Below are 19,626 nucleotides of genomic sequence, written 5' to 3' on the forward strand. Positions count from 1 at the left end.
GTGTTCCACATGGGGAAGATTAACAACAAATTTGCTTCAGGGGAAGGGCAGACACAATATGGCCTCTGGTTCTCAGTCTTGCTCTGGGGGAGATGGGAGAAAAATATAAGCTATTGGTCCTTGCCAGGAGAAGATGACTTCCCCTGCCAGGCTGACTCAGCTACGCTGGCCAGCTTGGTGAGGGTGGAGTCAAAACTATACCTACTTCCAATGCATCTGCTCACGGGGGGGTGGGGGAGGGGAGAACAGCAGCTCTGCAGAGGATAACTCCTCTCACTATCAGTAGGCAGGACCAGGGAATTAGAAAATGCTTTTGCCCCATTACCTTATATGCCTGTACAGAAGAGTAACTGGCAAGCAATGGTAGGAGTAACACTTGCTGAAGGAAGCCAGCCTTTCAGCAGTGAAAGCATCCTGCGCCGAATAAATTTTATATGTAAAAGCATCTGATGAAAGAAGGAATAGACCAAAAAACATTATTCCAAGGAAACACTATTGTGTTAAGCTTTGAATCAGTCTCTCCCTCAAGGCAATCATATATGGGTAAACTAGTTACTGAATAAATAAAATGGTTATAAGTCCATTTTCTCTCTACTCTCCTTTCCAGGAACAGTAAATTTCATATTTATCATAATCTTATCAGCATGGAAATGTGAAAATTGTAAATATCATTAGGTAAAGGCATTTTCGTACATTTATTTACCAAATTATACTACAGACAGCAGCAGGAACAGTGAACTCAGTCATGAAGAGTAAAGATAGGTCTGCCGTATTAATAGAGCTCTGTGCCCATATATTTTAAATACCTTTGAGCACATTACCATCTGTGTGTATTCTACTAATGAGCTACTGTGTCTGCTGAAGAAGGCCAGTCGTCTAACGCTGATTAGTCAGATGCAGACTGCTTAATTTCTAAGCAATTAATGAGCCCCCTCTTACATGGTGTTGAAACTTGCTGTCGTCGGTGCTAGTGAGTCTCATCCTAAGAAAAAGGGGATTGTGGCATGATCCAGGCTGGGATTCAGTTTCGCAGAGTGGAACAGAACCAAGAAATCACTGTGGGGTGTCAGGGCTCTAGGAGGCCACATGGGACAGGAGCTTCACCACTAGTTTCTAGGGCAGCATAAAAGATTTTTCTTCTCTAGGAGGCAAAAGGTTGCTGAATAGCAGCAGCAAGGACAACAGGCTGTAGTGGAAGGAGACAGTGGAACAACCAGATCTCCACTTGTGTCCCACACTCCTCCAGATCACGATGTACCAGTGAAAGGATTTGGGGCTCCTGGCCCAGTAGCACCCTTCCCCAAATGCCACATGGGTTGGAGACCCAGCAATACCTTTCTGATGATCTCCAATCAATCTGCACACACCAAGCCATCTTGTTCCTAATTGCCTGCACAAATTAGGTCGCCGTATGCAAATTATAGCATTAGCATACACAGTACAGTGTGCGTAGAGTGACCAGATGTCCCAATTTTATAGGGACAGTCCCAATTTTTGGGTCTTTTTCTTATATAGGCTCCTATTACCCCCCACCCCCTGTCCCGATTTTTCAGATTTGCTGTCTGGTCACCCTAAGTGTGCAAGAAACTGCTTGCATAGAGCTTCCCCACAGAGAGAGGGGCCTTACTTGGAAAATTTGAAACTGATCACCACTAGCACTAGAAAGCTTCTTAGTTGGAGAACTTTGCCTTGGGACTCAGAGTCCCAGTGAAGCACTGAATTCTCACTACAATAACACAGTGACAGACTGCTCTGCCATCGTCCTCCCTGCCAGATTAATGCTGATTAAAGAGTAGATCTTTAAGGGGCTATTAGTTGATGCAAAAAATAGAATTCTACTGCCTCTAAAAATATTTTCCTAACAATCTTAAAAAATGTAAGCTCAAAATTACCTTTTAAAGCTCCCTGTTGGAAAGCACAGTAGTAAAGCACAGCACGAGTACTAAATTATCCTAGTAATTACGTTGATGAGAATGCACAACCTTCAGGTGCACAACAAAACCATTAAAGGAGATCTGGATTTTCTTTACGGGTATATTATGTGTCATAATACTGAATGCAAGGGGAATCCAACAACTGTGGAAAAGCAGGGGTGGCTCCAGGCACCAGCGCACCAAGCGCGTGCCTGGGGCAGCAAGCCGCGGGGGGCGGCCTGCCGGTCACTGTGGGGGCAGCAGTCAGGGAGCCTTCGGCGGCATGCCTGCGGGAGGTCCACCGGTCCCGCAGCTTCGGCGGCAAGTATGCCGAAGCCGCAGGACCAGCGGACCTCCCGCAGGCATGCCGCCGAATCCGCGTTACCAGCGGACCTCCCGCAGGCGCACCGCCGAAAGCCACCTGACTGCCGTGCTTGGGGCGGCAAAATACATAGAGCTGCCCCTGTGGAAAAGTGAGCAGTTTTGTGCAAACTTAAAAAACAAACTAGCATTGATCCGAGCAATGGAACATTCTACTATATAGACCTCTTCTGTTGTACCCCAACCAGCATGTTCAGCAACATGTGGATTAAGGGTAGGGTTGTTCCAGAGGTTATCACCCACTTCCTGTAACAAAGTCATGGACAAATCTTTCCATGAGAAGACACTTTAGAGAAACCCATTTGAAGAGGCCTTGAGGATGATCCTGAATTCACTCTTGCTGGCACAGGATTTTATATTAACATTTTGTTCTGGTGGCCATCCTGCACCCTGGACAAGTTTGGGTAAATCCCCACCGCTTCATTCTCTCTGGAAATAAAAATCCAGCAACAAAGCCTTTGCTCCTTCATGGTACTTGGGAATGTAGTATTTCCCTTTTCCCAGTTAATCCCAATGGGATGTCTATCCACCCACCCAGGTACTATCTTGACCCTCATTGCCATGGGCATCTGAGTAGCACTGAGCAAATAATTCATTTTTTGGATCTGTAGGCAAGCCAAACAAAGAGAGTGTGCTCATTTTGAGCCAAAACTGGGAGTTTTAAAACTAAAAAAATTGAAACCACAGACTTTAGAAACTTTGTTTGGGTCAAATGAAACATTGCAAATACCATTTCGACCTGACATTTCATTGTGAAAATGGAGCTTCGAAACACAAAATTCAAAATGGTTGAAAAATATTTTCCAGATTTTTCACAGCTGAAACCTTTTGCCATATTCTACCCAAATTCATGAATAGTTTTAATATTCTGGGGCGGGGGGGAAATGCATTTTTCAACAAATTTCCTATTTGTTAAAAAAAAAATGGCCCAGCTCTACATCGGAGCAGCTGTGATCTCAGGTCACATTCTAATCTTCATGTTCTACAGATAACTCTAAATACATGCCAGCAGTTCATGTCAGATCTCCAACCCCCCCTAGGACTAAGAAAGCCTCCAACAATTCAGCTCTTCCTGCACAACGATGGATGCAACATCTCATTCATAGGCATATTTCAATGGGGACTTTGATAGGGACCCTCTCTCAATAGTTTGCATTTTTATGTATTTATTTATTTCATGTTTATGAAGATCCCCAGGAGCCTAGCAACCCAGGTGGCTACATTCAGGTTTCTCTCTGCTTCGCCAAGTCAGCAACATGCTTAACATTTGCAGATAACACTGAGCAGTGGAGAGCAGATTGACTCACCCCAGCCCAGACGAAAAAAGCATAATGCTGTAAGTAATAGGTTGCAAAGTCATTGTTAATAAAAATTATGCTGACCAAAATTAGAAAAAATCAGCCAAAGCGCTTTAGCTTCCAGACTGCGCCAATGACACTAAAAAGCCCCACGCCAAGCATGGTTTCCAGTTTAGTCCTTTGGTTTGCCTACAAATAGAGATGTCGCATTGAATGTGGACAGAACATCCGTTTGCAGTACTCATCCTGTTTGCTAGCTATATTTTCAGATGCTTCTCTGAATCTCATCCAAATTGTGTGAGCCTCCTTAGCTTTGCATAATTGGACATGAAGTGTCACAAGGTCATGCAAGGAGTCAGAAGATGAGTAGATTTTAGTGTTTTCTGCTGGACTGGAGACACTGTAAAAATAACCGCAAGTTATTATCATGCTTATTGTCCCATCCAGCTCTGTCCAAAACCTGGAGGCGCAGAGGTGCCTGAACATAGCAAACAGTGAAAGTAACTAAAGAGGTTTGGACTGAGTTTCTAAGCTGAAGTCCCATGAAGGGAGCAGCTATTTATATAAGCAGTAATGTATTACAGTAGCCTCGAGTCCCAACCAAGAATTGCTAGGCACTGTGTTTGTAACACACAGCTTACAGACCAAAAAGCTTACAGACTAAACAGACACAATAGCAGAGGGTGGAAGGGAAAAGCGGCGCAAAGAGGGAAAGTGACTTGCCCAAGGTCACACAGCAGGTCAGTGGCGGAGCTAGGACTAGAACCCAGGTCTGCCAATCCCAGTGTAGTGCCCTATTCACAGTACCACACTAGAAGTAGATAGGGTAGCATTCCACCCCTACTTAACACAGTGGCACATTTCCAATGCACATTTCACAGAGAGCTCTTGAACTCGGACTACATATATTTGAACAACAAGAGGAAGGGATTAATATGCCGTTAAAAAGAACACGAACTTACACAAACACCCAAGTGTCCTTGGAGAGGGCCATTCAAGACTATTGGCATACCAACACTTGAGAGGAAGAAGAGGAAATGAAAAGGTTGTTGGCTTTGCAAAAAGCAAAAAATTAAGTCTAGACAGATCCACATTTATTCAGCAGCCTGGAAAGTGGAGTTGTTGCAGTCTATGAAATGGGTATTTACCAGAGAGCCTCGGAAGACACTCTCGATCTCTAGGGTAAGTCCTGCCCAAGAGACTGGGGTGGCTCTTAAGGAGCAATTCAGTCAGTCCCTCAGGTAAATCAAATGCATTTTTTTCAATGCACTCAACCACCACACACAACTTTCTCCCGAGGCCACCGTTTAAATTCAAAACTAGCTTGAAGTGACACTATTGTTTTATGTATCAAACAAGACTTGAGACATTCACAGCAAAGTATCTAGAAGGCCAACTGCTATGGAATGGCGGACATATTACAACCAGTCTCCGTGTGCCAAGCAGAGCTATGTTCTATTTTTTCATAATAAAGCCAAAATAATTGCTATTACTTTTACTTCTCTACCACCTTCATCTGAGGAATTCAAGGCACTTTCCACACACTCACCAATTTAGCCACAGAACTTCCCTGTGAGATATCCTACAACATGGAGATCTTTAAATGGCGAGCAGTATGCCTAGTGGTTAGCCCACTTGATGGGAACTCTGGAGATCTGGGTTCTTCTCCGCAACCTGCAACTGGATTGCTAGATGATCTTGGGCAAGTCACTTCACCTCCCTCTACCTTTGTTTCCCCATCTGTAAAACTGGAATAACGATGCTGGCCTTTGTTTAAAAAAAATAAATAAAAATAAAAAACCACTTCTCATCTGTAAAAGCTTAAAGAACTATATAAGCACTCAGCATTGATAATAATAGCAATAAAGCTTGCAGAGGGGAGATAAAAATCACTCTTGATGCCAAGCATTTTATTAGGAGAAAATTGAATACACAAAATATTTGCCTTTCCATATATACTTGTCAATTACTTTCTTTAAAAAAATAAAATAAGTGTATGAAATCATTTGATGCTGAAACATTGATCTGCCCCAGACAAGATCTGGGTATAATTATGGTCTGGTGGTTTAGTATTAAAAAATCATAGAACTCTGCCAAAACAACTTAAAATCCACATTTTCACTGCTGATACTTAGGAAAGAAGAGGATCAAGCCTATTATGAAGATCTGCATCATCTACTTGGAATGGCAAGTCATTTTGGAGTAATAAGCTGGTGGATCTTGGATCAGCAGCATAATGTGGGCAAAAACTGCTCCTTATTTTTGTCTCATCAGATCCCTGCTTTGGGCTAGCTGCCTAGGTCACTTAATAAAGGTTTCACTCTATTATTCCATTTTAGACATGGGACAGCTGATGCCTAGAGATTAAGACATTTTCAAAAGCACCTAGGTGCCTAGCCACATCTTTGGGCACCTAAATACTTTCAAAGATATCTGGCCCTCAAGGTAAGTCTACACAGCAAAGGCTGTGCATGGGCTAGCTTGCCCAAGCTAGCTTGAATGCGGCTAGCACAGGTAACAATAGCAGCGAAGACAGCACAGCGCGAGCTTCAGAACAGGCTAGCGAGCCGAGCACGTCCACAGGGCCGTCACTGCTATTGTTACCTGCTAGCTGGATTCAAGCTTAGCCTCTTGAAGTAGCTATGCACAGCTCTTGCTGCGTAGATGTACCCTTAATGACTCACTAAAGGTCACATAAGAAGTTTGTAGCACAGCAAATTGTCATATGTGAAGATATAGGAAGAACATTTAAACCATGTAGGAAGAGGCCAGTCCAACTGGAACATCCTTGCCCAACAGTGGTCCTTCCTCCCCTCAGCAGAGAGCATCACTGGAGGATAAGTAAGGAGTACTTGCTGGAGTGGGATGTTGAGTTAAGTGGAAGGCATGAGAGGGTTCCAAACCTTGAAGTAGTGAGCGGTTGTATTCAGTTCCCAAACTAAACCCTGAAGCGATTTTGTTCAGGTTTCATATCAAAAGATGAGGACACAGCACAGGTCTTAAGTGTTCTAGTATGGGTCAGATTTATCGCCATGATGGGAGGCTCTCTAATTTTGTTTCAGTAACAGCAAAATATGCATGTGACTTTTACCCGCTACTCACAGATACCTCCACACACACACTGGATCAACCACTGCCTGAAAATAAACACAAATCTTTGACCACAAATTCTTCTCGGACCTATCTCCAGTGTACTATGTATCTTCCTCTGAGCTGATTACAAGTACTAATCATGCTCCGCATAGGGAAGGATTGATTGGTTTTGAAAGGGTGAGATGATAAAATGATAAACATACTCCCCTAAGGGTGACATTGCTACTTGGATCAATTTAGCTTTCAGCTCATAGACAGGCAATCATGTCTCCTTTAGCAAGTAATAGCTGGTACCATAATAGGATAATACCATGCAGGTCTATCCACCAGCCCTTGCACAAAGTACTAAAAGAATCACTTCCCTTTGTCACAAGTCAACAACTTGAAAATATTTAACCCAGCCCTTCATCAGAGTTGGAGTGAAATTTTAAGCTTTACTTTATTATAATTAGTTTAAAGAACTTACTTCAACTACCGGGGGGGAAAAAAACAAATCATCATATTTCTCCATTTTATCACAATCTCCCATAGCCATTTCACACACTCCTCCCCCTCCCCCCTTAATGTTATCGCTTATTGTTTTTAAACTGCAGTCAATAATAGATTTCATTACAGACTCCATGTAAAGACAAGGGAGCATCTGACGCAGCAATTGTGGGCATTCATTGCTTACAACTTTTTAAATCAAATTTCCTCACTGCAGTGCACTTTGCATGGTAAGTGTGATTTTTCACAGCAACAAACAGAACGTAAATCTTTAAATTCAGTGGACAGAAATTTTATGTTCGGGCTTGTATTTAATTCATAATGGCAGTACCTAGAGCTCTTTAAAGAGTTATTGGTTCTCCGGTCCTGCTGAATCACAGATATGTAGGGCTGGAAGGGACCTTGGGAGGTCATCAAGTCCAGCCCCCTGGCTAAGACAGGAGCAAGCAAACCTAGACCATCCCTGACTGGTGTTTGTCCAACCTGTCCTTAAAAAAACCTCCAAGACAGAGATTCCACAACCTCCCTTGGAAGCTTATTCTTGAACTTAAGTACCCTTATAGTTAGAAAGTTTTCCTAATATCTAACCTGAATCTCCCTTGTTGCAGATTAAGCCCATTACAATTCTTGTTCTACCTACACCACCATCTTTACAATACCTCTTAACATATTTGAAGACTTATCAGCCCTCCCCGTCCAGACTCACTCAAGACGAAACATGCCTCTCCCCGGCCCCCCATGTCATGTTTTCTAAACTTAGCATTTTTGTTGCTCTCCTCTGGACTCTCAACAATTTGTCCACATCTCTCCTAAAATGAGGGGCCCAGAACTGAACACAGTACTCCAGATGAGGCCTGACCCAGTGCCAAGTAGAGTGGGACAATTACCTCCTGTGTCTTACATGTGACACTCCTCTTAATACGGCCCAGAATGACATTAGCCTTTTTTGCAACTGCATCACATTGTTGCCTCATATTCAGCTGTGATCCACTATAACCACCATATCCTTTTCAGCAGTACTACCCCCTAGCCAGTTATTCACCATTTGGTAGTTGTGCATTTGATTTTTCCTTCCTAAGTCAAATAGGTTACACTTGTCTTTGTTGAATTTCATCTGGTTGATTTCAAACTAGTTACCCAATTTGTCAAGTATCAGAGGGGTAGCCGTGTTAATCTGGATCTGTAAAAAGCGATAAAGAGTCCTGTGGCACCTTATACACTAACAGACGTATTGGAGCATAAGCTTTCGTGGGTGAATACCCACTTCGTCAGATGCATGCCAATTTGTCAAGGTCATTTTGACTTCTAATCCTGTCCTCTAAAGTGCTTGCAAGGCCCCCCCTCTCCTCCAAGCTTGGGGTCATCTGAAAATTTACAAGCACTCTCCACAATTATCCAAGTCATTAATGAAAATATGGACTAGAACTGGACCCAGTACTGATCCTTACAGGACCCCACTACATAGGTCCTCCCATTTTGACAGCAAACCAGTGATAACTACTCTGAGCACAGTCTTTCAGACAGTTGTGCACCCACCTCATAGTAATTTCACCAAAACCATATTTCGCTAATTGTCTTTGAGAATGTTACATGGGTCTGTGTCAAAAGCCTTTCCAAAAAAAGAAAAAAAAAAAGATATATCCTGTTTACTGCTTCTCCCTTACCCACCATCCAGTAGGCCAGTAACCTTGTCAAAGAAGGAAATTGGGTTGATTTGGCAAGATTTGCTCTTGACAAATCCATGGTGGGTATTCCATATAATCTTACTATCATCCAGGTGCTTACAAATGGATTCTATAATAATTTGTTCCAATATCTTTCCAGGTACTATAATGCCCTAAGATCTGGCTCAAGAGATGTGCTCAGCCAGGTACTATTCCTCTCAAATTGGGGAACCAAAATTAATGGCCACTTTTGAAAATTTGGGCTTACACAATTCAGATCATACAAGAAGTCAGAGGCAGACCTAGAAACTCTCAGTCTTCTGTGACACCGACTAGCTTCCTTTTTTGAAGTAAAGCTTTAACGTAAACATTTATCCATTATCATTAGTACAGCAGTATGAGCATCCTAGTACTTTCCATACACAAAGGTACACAATACCCGCCTTGAAGACTTTACATAAAGAATGAAGATTCAGGCCCTTAGTCATATGCATTGTCCCTACTTACGAAGAAAAATTCAGATAATAAAACTACTTGACCAAACACGATTTTCTCACCTGAGTAAAGGTGGCAGGATCCAGCCCTCAGTTTAGACCAACTATGATGAATGATTGCTACAAACCCTGGGTGAAGTCCTGGCCCCACTAAAGTCAGTTGGCAAAACTCCCATTCACGTCAGTGGGGCCAGAAGTACACCCATGACAGGTGCACATTTGGGAGAGGCAATTTTTACAGGCAAGAGGATGAGAATTACCCCTCGGTAAGATTATGTGGCAGGTTAAGTTCAGCTTGGTTCATGCCTTGATGGTTGAAATTTGTTTTCAACTAGCAAGTCAGTTTTAGGCCAGAGTTACTTATGAATGAACAGGCCAAATCCTACTGAGATAAGTGGTCTCCTGAGCAGGATGCAGCCCACTAGCAATACCCCCTTCTCTGTGGGAGCGGGCTAAGGGGAATTCAGCAAGAAGCCTATACTGTTAAATAAGTGCTTTTGCCTTTCTTCGGGTCTGTCTATTCACTCATACACAAAATGCTACTGTGGGGAACTCAATTATTCAATAGCTGCGAGTAAAATATTAAATAAACTAGTTACACAAGGGCAGCTCAAAAGGAAGTGATGGTTTGAACAACGTTGATAGCATTCACAATGCAACATGAAGAACTCCAGTGAAGGGGCAAGATGTTTGTTTGTTTTTTAATAGTTGATGCAGTGTTAGGAAGGTCCCGAAGGAGTTTATATTGACACTGAGAACAGATAATGTGATGTATACGTCCATATAAAGTAGCAACAGAGAACCAGATCATTACAAGTGGATTTAAATGTTATAAGAGATAAGAAATTAGCTTTTACACATTCATGGTCTTTTGCAGCAAAATACACTTATTTTGCAAGTATAAAATTGTGTTCTAGGCCATCTGCTAGAGTGTTGCTAAGGCCCGGTGATTGTCATAATAGTCATAAACTGAGACGTAAGTATTCACTCTGTGCTGGAAAACGGATTAAATCATCTTCACGGCTGCCCTGCAGACACCCTCCTGGAATCTTGCCTTGCTTGGGACATTCCTTTTGCTTCCCTATTAAGTTCGGTTTTCAAATGGTTGTTTCCCAGGCACTCTGGTGTCTGCACTCCACCTTCTGTATATCCCAGCCCAAGTCCCCTGACTGTTCCCACAGGCCCACTGGGGCCTCTGGACATTTCCACTCCTTCAACTCCACTTCTTATTCCAGAAAGAGGTTTCAAATTGATGCCTAAAGCCCCCTTCTTCCACTCCTTCAAAAGCTCCGCAAGGCACCTCTTCACATTCTCCCTCCTGGCACCCATCCCCCTCCTCCTATACTATGACACCAAATCCCTCATTTTCATAGTATTGTGCCCTCTTGTGTGTTTAGGTTCTAATCAGCAAGGTACTTAGGCATGTGAGCCTAACTTCAGGCATGTGAGAAGACCCACTTGTGTCAATGAAACACCTCTATGTCTAAGTTCTGTGCAGAATTGAGGCCATAAGGCTGATCCAAAGCTCACTGAGAAGACAAAGGCACAACAAGATCCAATGGCTAGAAACTGAAACTAGGCGGGATGCAGGAGATCAGATTAGAGGATCATCATGGTCCCTTTTGGACTTTATGAAGTCAGTGGGAGGCTTGCCATTAACTTTAGTGGATTCTGTATCAGGCCTTGAATTTGTAAGCTTCCCAGGGCAAAGGCCCCTTTCTTTGTCTGATACATTCAACCATTCAAGTGCTGTGCATGCCCAACAGCATTTGACTTGTAACTCAGAAGTTAATATACATTTCTATTCCACATTTTTCTTATTTTGATTCCCTCCAAGATCCTACCTTGGCATTTCACTGCACCCTGGAAAGATGGGTATTCACTTTTCTTTATCTGTTTCCTACTACAGCGCTTCTTTTGGGAAGGGGCTAGGCTTTCTTCCTAAATCCGTTCAATATTTTAAATGCTTTCATCATAAATTAGTTAATTTTAACCAAGTGCAATATTTAAACAGGCTCCAATTTTTAGCAAAGTTCAGCATTGCAACCATATGAGATCAAGGTAGCTAACCCTTCAACAAATTGCGCTATTTGCTCTGTTTTTTTCTATATGCATCTCCATTCCTCTCCACTGTTGAACAGAATCTCTCAATGTTGCCAGCTGTCACCTGGCTACCGCTATATCGGTAATGCTGCTTCCTCTCTAGAGGAGAGAGAACCATGGCAGAGTTTCCCTTAATAAGGTGCATGGACTACTGGTGCTTCACAGATTAATCGCTGGTGGCCCATGGAGGATTAACTGATCACATGGTGCTAGCTCCTCCTCCTCATTTCAAGCTGAACAGATGGGAGGCAGCAGGGAAACAAGAAGTGAAATAGACACAGTGATTAACTCTCTGCAAAAAGGACACAGCTTTTAAGCACCGATGACAGCTTAAAGCATTTTGTGCCAGGGCTGTGAAAGCAGAGTCCTAGGTGGCTGAGAGGGCACTGTGGATAACCTGTGATCTTTAGGGAAAGAGCAAGGGATGCATTTTCATCCATAGGGATCAGTTGGCATTGATTACGTTACTCTCTTCAAAAAAACCTCCCTTTTATAGAATATCTGAGCGAAAGCTGAGGTTCTCCTTGACATTTCTTGTTCCTCCAAACTCAGTGGAGCCGGCAGCCAGGGGCTTCGCAGGATCCCAAAGGCCAGCTTTGGCTAAGATGACACAAATTCTTGGATCTACATTTCAAAAGCTATCGTGATGTTGGGTGCCCAATCTGAGACCCCCTTAAGAGGGCCGGTTGTTCACAAAGTGTTAAGCACCTGCCCTCTGGAAATCAAGCCCCTTCAGAGGTCTGCATATCCACTAGAACCTTCTGAAAGTTTGGGCCTTCACTTTCATGTACACAATAGTTTTAATTGCCAAAGGGACACCAAATGGATCTTGCAATTATTTTAAGTCACTTTCAAAAATCCCATCCACTGTATAAATCACAAGTGGCAGGGGAGGTGGCCCGTACAATCTCTTTGCGTGCTGTACTATGTAAAATTGTAAGAATTTCATTGAAATATTTCATAGCTTTTGAGAACCCAATGAGCCCAATACTGATACCGCACTAGCCAGAGATGGACTCACGCAGCAACACTGATATGGGGATTTAAGACACTTAGGACCCAGTCTACACTGGGGGTAGGGGGGAACATCGATTTAAGTTACGCAACTTCAGCTACGTGAAAAATGTAGCTGAAGTCGACGTACTTAGATTAACTTACCGCGGTGTCTTCACTGTGGTAAGTCGATGCTTGACGCTCCCCCCCTCGACTCTGCCTGCGCCTCTCGCCCTGGTGGAGTACCGGATTAGACGGGAGAGCGCTTGGCGGTCAATTTATCGTGTCTAGACTAGACGCGATAAATCGACCCCCGTTGGATTGATCGCTGCCCGTCAATCCAGCCGGTAATGTAGACAAGCCTTTAGAAGTTCAAGGGTTTTGAAATTTAGGATTTTGTAGTTCTCAGGATTAGTTCTGAGCCAAAAATCTAAAACTATGTCACCTCCTAGACACAATTCCAGTAATGATTCAGCCAAACCTATTCAGACAACAGAATCTACAGCCTTGAACCATTTAACTTGACAACAGTTAAGCTATTTGTCTGCCAAGACTACTGCCTATCAAGTTGACCAGTATCGTCTGTTTCCCTGCACCCCCCTCGCTGTCTGTATCTATCTATTGTCCCTTGTCTTATACTTGGGTTGTAAGCTTCTTGACCATTTTTTGTTTTGTGTTTAATACAGCACCTAGCACAGTGGGGTCCTGGTCCATGAGTAGCGCTCCTAGGCACTACTGTAATATAAATAATAAGAATAGCAGCTTCTCTGATGTTCTTTCCTCCATGCAATGTATTCAGACATGACACGTGACATTCAGTGAAGTCCCCCGCATGCAGTCAAGCAATCAAAAGGTAGTTCTTCCAATGTAAAGGACCTTTTCAGGAAAGGGTAAAGTTATCAATTATGCTTCAAATACTTCAATCACAGAAAGTGCATTTCTCACATACATAGAGAGAAAAAAAAAATCAATGTTCTGCTCCACATAGCAGCCTAAAAATCATAGGGTGCATATAAGAAAGAATGCATATAGAAAGTAGAAAGCTAGCCACATATATGCATGTAGTTACAAAGGGACACTATATATTTCGGTCTTAAATCCATATTTTCTTTCATCTTATGCTTGGGATACACTGGCCCACCCAGATGAGGAATTTACTCCAGTAGGTTAAACTTAGCAGTAGGCAGTCTAATATATTAAAGGGTTTTTTCCCCTACTAGTATTCAACCTGAATTGAGATCGACAAAAACTGCCAATAACTCAAGGCATTTTGCAAGGTAAGTCAAAGAAAGCAGCCAAGATCAATGTACTAAAATACAGCTAGTGGTACACTATCAACTGGAAGACACTATACCTACAGGTATTTTAGGTTTCATAGACACAGTAGAAATGTAGGGCTGGAAGGGACCTCAAGAGGTCATCCAGTCCAGCCTCCTGTGCTGAAGCAGGTCCACGTATACCTGACAGATGTTTGTCTAACCTGTTCTTAAACCTCTAATGATGGGGATTCCACAATCTTCCTAGGTAACCTGTTCCACTGTGTAACTATCCTTATAGTTAGAAAGCCCCTCCCCCCAATATCCAACTTTAATCTCCTTTGCTGCAAACTATGCCAATTACTTCTTGTCCTACCCTAGTGGACATGGAGAACAATTAAACACGGTCCTCTTTAATAACCACTACCTTTTGCATATTAAAAGACTTACCAGGTCCCTCCTCAGCCTTCTCTTCTCTAGACTAAACATGCCCAGTTCTGTCAACCTTTCCTCGCTGGCCATGTTTTCTAAACCTTTTAGCATTTTTTGTTGCTTTCCTCTGGACTTTCCTCAGTTTGTTCACTTCTGAAAGTGCAGTGCCCAAAACTGGATACAGTACCTCAACAGAGGCCTCATCAGTCCTGAGTAGAGCTTAACAGTTACCTCCCATGTCTTATATATGACATTCCTGTTAATACATCCCAGAATGACGTTTGCCTTTTTCACAACACCTTTGCACTGTTGCCATATTCAATTTGTGATCAGCTATACCTTTTAAAAGAAAGGAACTGCCAATATCATTCTCTGTATTTACTCATCCAGGTTCTATTGATACCACACAGCAAGTCATAATACTGCCAGCTCCCACAGACCATGGGTGAAATCCTGGCCCTTTTGAATTCAATGGCAAAGTTTCCATTGACTTCAATAGGGGCAGGATTTCACCCTATTTCTCATCTCATCTCCTGCCCCAGGGACCTCCGGATGCCAACTGGCAGAGGGCGTAAGGGTTACAGGAATCCCCTTTGTCTAGTATTTCCACGCTAGTTCACCAAAGACTGTCCTGGGAGGTCTCTAATGAAAGCCTGTGTGTCACTGCTTATCACTATCATTGCAAAACACGTGTATGGATGTTGGGTAAGGAGTTACACACATACAGAAAATTATGTTCTTACGGTCTGTGTCTAGGGACTGGTCACCAGCAAAGGTGACAAGCAAGTTTTCTTTCAGACAAGTAATATTTGTCCATTTACATGTATAAAGAATTGTGTGGTTCACAACAGGCCTCTACTCATAGATCTGAGCCGAATGCTAATGAAGGATTGTGAAGTCTTCAAAGAGAGGAAATTAACAGCAAGAGGTAAATAGCAGGGATTATCCTGTTTAGGAGTAACCCAACGAATTTTTGAAACTATATCTGATAGGGTTGCCAACCCTCCAGGATTGGCCTGGAGTCTCCCAGAATCGGCATCGATCTCCTGGTGACTATTGAAAGCAATCTGGGAGATTTAAATAGGATACTTTCAGAAAACGACATTACGTCATGTTGGGGAAAAAATCTCCCGGAATAGCTTCAGTCACAGTTGGCAACCCTAATATCTGAGGTACAGATGAATCCCTAGGTATTCCTTCAATCTGCAGTCAGCGGACTTGATCGGATGAGAAGGGGTCTCAACCAAACTGCTTGAGAACACTGAGGAAAGAATTTTGAGTAAGCTTTGCTGTAGGAGATAGAAGAATGCCTTATTAGTTAAGTTTAGTCTCTAGAAAACATGTTACCATTTGTTTTATATGTAGCCATTTCATTTCTGACCAATATTCTTACTCACTATCACTTGAATCTCCATTCTTTGATAATATATTTATAGTAAAAACAAGAACAAGTTTTAGTTCTGTGCGTTCAGCAGAGCTATGTTCTAAAGTATAACTGGGGGGTACTGTTCCTTTGGGAACCGCAGGCCTGGTAATTCTGTGAGTGGTCAGTGGAGGACTCTGGAGTTGGCGTATGGCTAACCTGTGCCTGTGTTGTCAGGGACTGGTAGTTTCAGGGAGCTGAACCACAGCAGGCAGAGACAAGACTCCCTCATGCTGAGGGTAGGTGATGGTGTTTTGATAATTGGGCCTACAAATTTACCCTAATTGTAAGCTTGACTATCAAAAGTGAGAATAAGTTAAGATGTCACACCATAACCTATAACAAATGCTGATGGAAAACAGTACAAAAGGGAGGCAGACTTAATTAGTCCAAACAAAGAGGCCTACTAATATAAACTCCAGGACTGCATTAAGATCGTGCTCAGTAAACAAGAAAATGGGGGACCAGAAATTAATGAACCAAAACTGGTGTGTCAGAAACTAGGCCTAATTAGTGGACAAAATAATGAGGAAATGAGCTATCCTGCCCATCAGTTCCTTTTGGAGTCCTAAAGGAAAGAGATTTCAGAAGAAAAATTGGCTACTGGAGCAAACTTTACCATCACGGCTGCCACCCCTGTCTCCTGAGATCCCAGGACTTCATCATTCTAATCAGGCCAGAGAGAAACACCACAGATAAAACTGCCACTTCTCTCCAGCCAACTGAATCCCAACCACCACCTGGAATGAAATAGGTTTGGACTTTAACAGCAACAGCAGCTTCAGCCATCACAAACCTGAGAACCCACAGGAAGTGTCACACTACGCCACAAGCTTCGGGTCAGGCCAAAGTAGTCAATGGAAAGGCTTCCATTGTTTTCAATAGACTTCGCATCAAACTCCTTGTTATGGCCAAAGCCCAATCACCGGACTTCAGCAAGAGTGCCGGCCTAAGGGAATTGGGATCTGGCCCTTGATGTACTAACAATTCGAGACAATAAGATAGTTTTACTAAATAGAAGAGTTACATTTTATTTGGCCTAAATCCCAGAGAGAAGGTACTGTTTAAAAATGTCTATTTTTAAACAATTTTTTTTTAAATAAATAAAAAAAAAAAAATCTGCCTAGCATTTGTCCATTCCAAAAATGGACTTAGCCACTCTCTCTAGAAATGTGTGAAAGTCCATAATGAGAAATTAAAAATACCTTTCTCACTGGGAAATGTAGAAACTGAACTGAAAAAAAATCAGACATCAGCCAAGTCATTTGTTTTTACACATGACTTTTTGGCTACATATCGTAGCTGAAAGACTGATGGCAGACAGTTCATACCTGTGGCACGCAATCATCACAAAAAAGTAGTTTAGACACAATCAACCACATAAGGCATATACTGTACATTCAACAACGTGCTCGATTTTATCCCATACCTACTTACTATGATCTCAGAAGATTCACAACTGTATGCAAGGTCTTGAGGCCTAATCCTGCTCTTCCTCCTCAGACATGAATCCCTCTGAGGTCAGAGTTTAGCTTGAGAAAGGAGAGCAGGTTCAGATCACATCTTTAACACTGGGTAAAAATAACCCTCTGGACAAGAAGTTACTTTTCGTGCCAGTGCCAATTCTACGGGTTAGATGGTCTCTTCTTTCAAGCTAGATGATAGCTAGCATAGAGCCAACATAATATTTTTTTTTTTAAAGACATTTTATAGACTTTGGACCCAATTCTTATTTACAGATAGGCCCCTTTACACCACTCAGAATGTAAAGGGGCCTGAAAGTGGACGTAAATTCATATTGACTTTTAAGATCCTTTTATACTTCCACAAGGTGAGAATCGGGCCCTTGTACTAAGTAAATAAATAAATAAACTTTTTTATTAAAAGACCAATTCTAAAATACTCATAAGCTAGACAGATCAGCATTTTTCGTGGTAAATCACTTCAAGTTTAATGTCATTATATTTCAATACAATGAACACACCGACAGAAATTCCATGGATGCAACGTTTAGCCTGTTGCGCAGGTAGCAGGCAGTTTGTGTTGGACACCACCCTTCCTAAATAATTAATCAACAAGGATTATGCATGCAGAACAAAAACTGGGCCTATGACATGATCACCAAAGCCAGACTTTGTTAAATATCAAATAGCGATCACATTTTTCTGAGACTTACCGGAATTTCTCTTTGATACCAACTTCAAATTTGTGCTGAGGACCGTACAGATCACAAGAACCAAGAGAACAGGAGGCTTCATCTTTCACTTCCGTTGACAGCTGAAATGCAAACAGAGCAGGAAGTCTGAATCACAGCTCTTCGCTACAACAAAGCAACAGCTAGAGTTGAACATTTCTCAAAGAACCATTATAGGGCAATGGCTTAATATAGTGACTTCTGGGGGGCAGCAGGGGGTGTTATGCAGAGCTAGGAAAACGTTTCAAAATGAATAATTTATCTGAGTATCAGACAAAAGTTTTAAAAATGACAAGTAGAAACTTTTTTCCCCCTTTAGAAACAGTTTAAACTATTTATTTGATATAGTACATGTCTATTATATCAATTAGATTTTTGTCTGTTCTAGCCAGGAGATTCTGATGGCCACAGTCAGAGTTGTCTCCTACAAAGAAAAGGTATCTTCTAAAATACTTTGATCTCCCACATTACATGACAAGATCTAAGAACAGTTCTTTGCATAATTTCTCTTAGAAACCTTATTTCCCCACTGGTAACATTGCAAGAGCTGTTGCAATGCATTATTACTATTTCCGAGATGTCACCTATAAAATGAACTAAAGACGGGTGAATGAAATTTAGAAGTCAATGAATGCAAGTCTCAAGGTTCTTATTAGAGAGATAAAATTAGTCTTTCCTGAGAATTTTACTGTCAGTTTTATATTACCTAGTTTAGAAAGGAGAGAAATCAAGTTTAAAATTTGCAGTTTTAATTTATATAGTTATTGGAACAAGTTCCACTTTCATTTATCAAAGTCACTCAAGAAAGTGCAGTTGCAAATATACAACACAGTAGAGTAGAATTCAGCCCCTTATGTGTATATAAAAAAATAACTATATTAAATTCTAAACCAGCAACAGCTCTTAAACATGGGATTAGCTTTAAGCACATGTAGTTCCACTGATCCACATGCATCAAGAGAAACACGAATCAGGACCTAGAAAGCCATAACTTTATCAAAAGACCCCCATTGACTTCAATAGGTTTTGGATCAGGCCCTTTATTCTCAGCAAAAACACACACTAGTTAGATCATCCGTATTAGGAATGTATAGGCATTAAAAGAATAAATACTCAACGCCTTACAGCAGAATGACATTTCACAGCGGCAATTATTTTTTTAAGCACAGTAATATATGAAACCATCAAGCTAAAGGCAAAGGAAATAAATATTTAAGTTCACACAGAGAAATAAAATATTCAGCTGGATAGCCCCCCGTCTCTTCAGAAGCATCCACAACTAGAGGACCAGTGAATTATTGCACACAGATCTGAAAGTTCTTTTAAATAATAAGATATCAAAAGCGTGTATACGGCCTGTGATTTTCTGGAAATCATGTTTTAATTTGAGTTTATTACATTATGTCTTTTCCCCCTTCTAATTTTACTACCAGCCTAACCGTCATGGGAAGAAAGTGTAAGGGACCATGGATAATCTCTTGTATGATGGCAATTATGCTGCTATTCTATTATTTCAAAAGTACCACTTCATTTTAAGACTCTATCCTCTCCCCACCCCTCGCTACAGTACTATAGCTAGAAATATGCAGTGCTTCTTTCTCCCGAATTCTACCTTTCCTTGAGCACTTTATGCCTATTGATTCCCCAGGGTTACCGTGTTAGAGGACCAAAAGGCTATGTGAAGAATTATGAGAAGTGAAGGCTGTCTCACGATGGTTAATGAAAGAATTAGTATTCATTTTTTCTTAACCTCTCCTTGGAGTACCAAATCCTGATACAAGTAGAGGCATCTTGACGAGACAGTTAAAAAAAATGTAATGGAACAAATCTTTTGATGGCTAATTGCAATGATGATGTTATGCTAGAATGACTTTCAAGTGTAGCTTTGCAAATTGC

General features: G+C 41.7%; 1 protein-coding gene across 1 annotated transcript in view; it reads right to left on the reverse strand.

Moving 5' to 3' along the window:
- The window catches only part of IL1RAPL2 (interleukin 1 receptor accessory protein like 2), a 514,527-nt gene extending 496,733 nt beyond the window's left edge, over positions 1–17,794 (reverse strand). Inside the window, exon 1 of the mRNA XM_026653029.1 lies at positions 17,713–17,794. Coding sequence (XP_026508814.1) covers positions 17,713–17,794 — 82 coding nt within the window. The remainder of the gene's footprint in view (positions 1–17,712) is intronic.
- Positions 17,795–19,626: the final 1,832 nt, after the last annotated feature.

The sequence above is a fragment of the Terrapene carolina genome, unplaced genomic scaffold (genome assembly GCF_002925995.2).
Source record: "Terrapene carolina triunguis isolate 2854851 unplaced genomic scaffold, T_m_triunguis-2.0 Scaffold131, whole genome shotgun sequence".
Lineage (NCBI taxonomy): Eukaryota > Metazoa > Chordata > Testudines > Emydidae > Terrapene > Terrapene triunguis.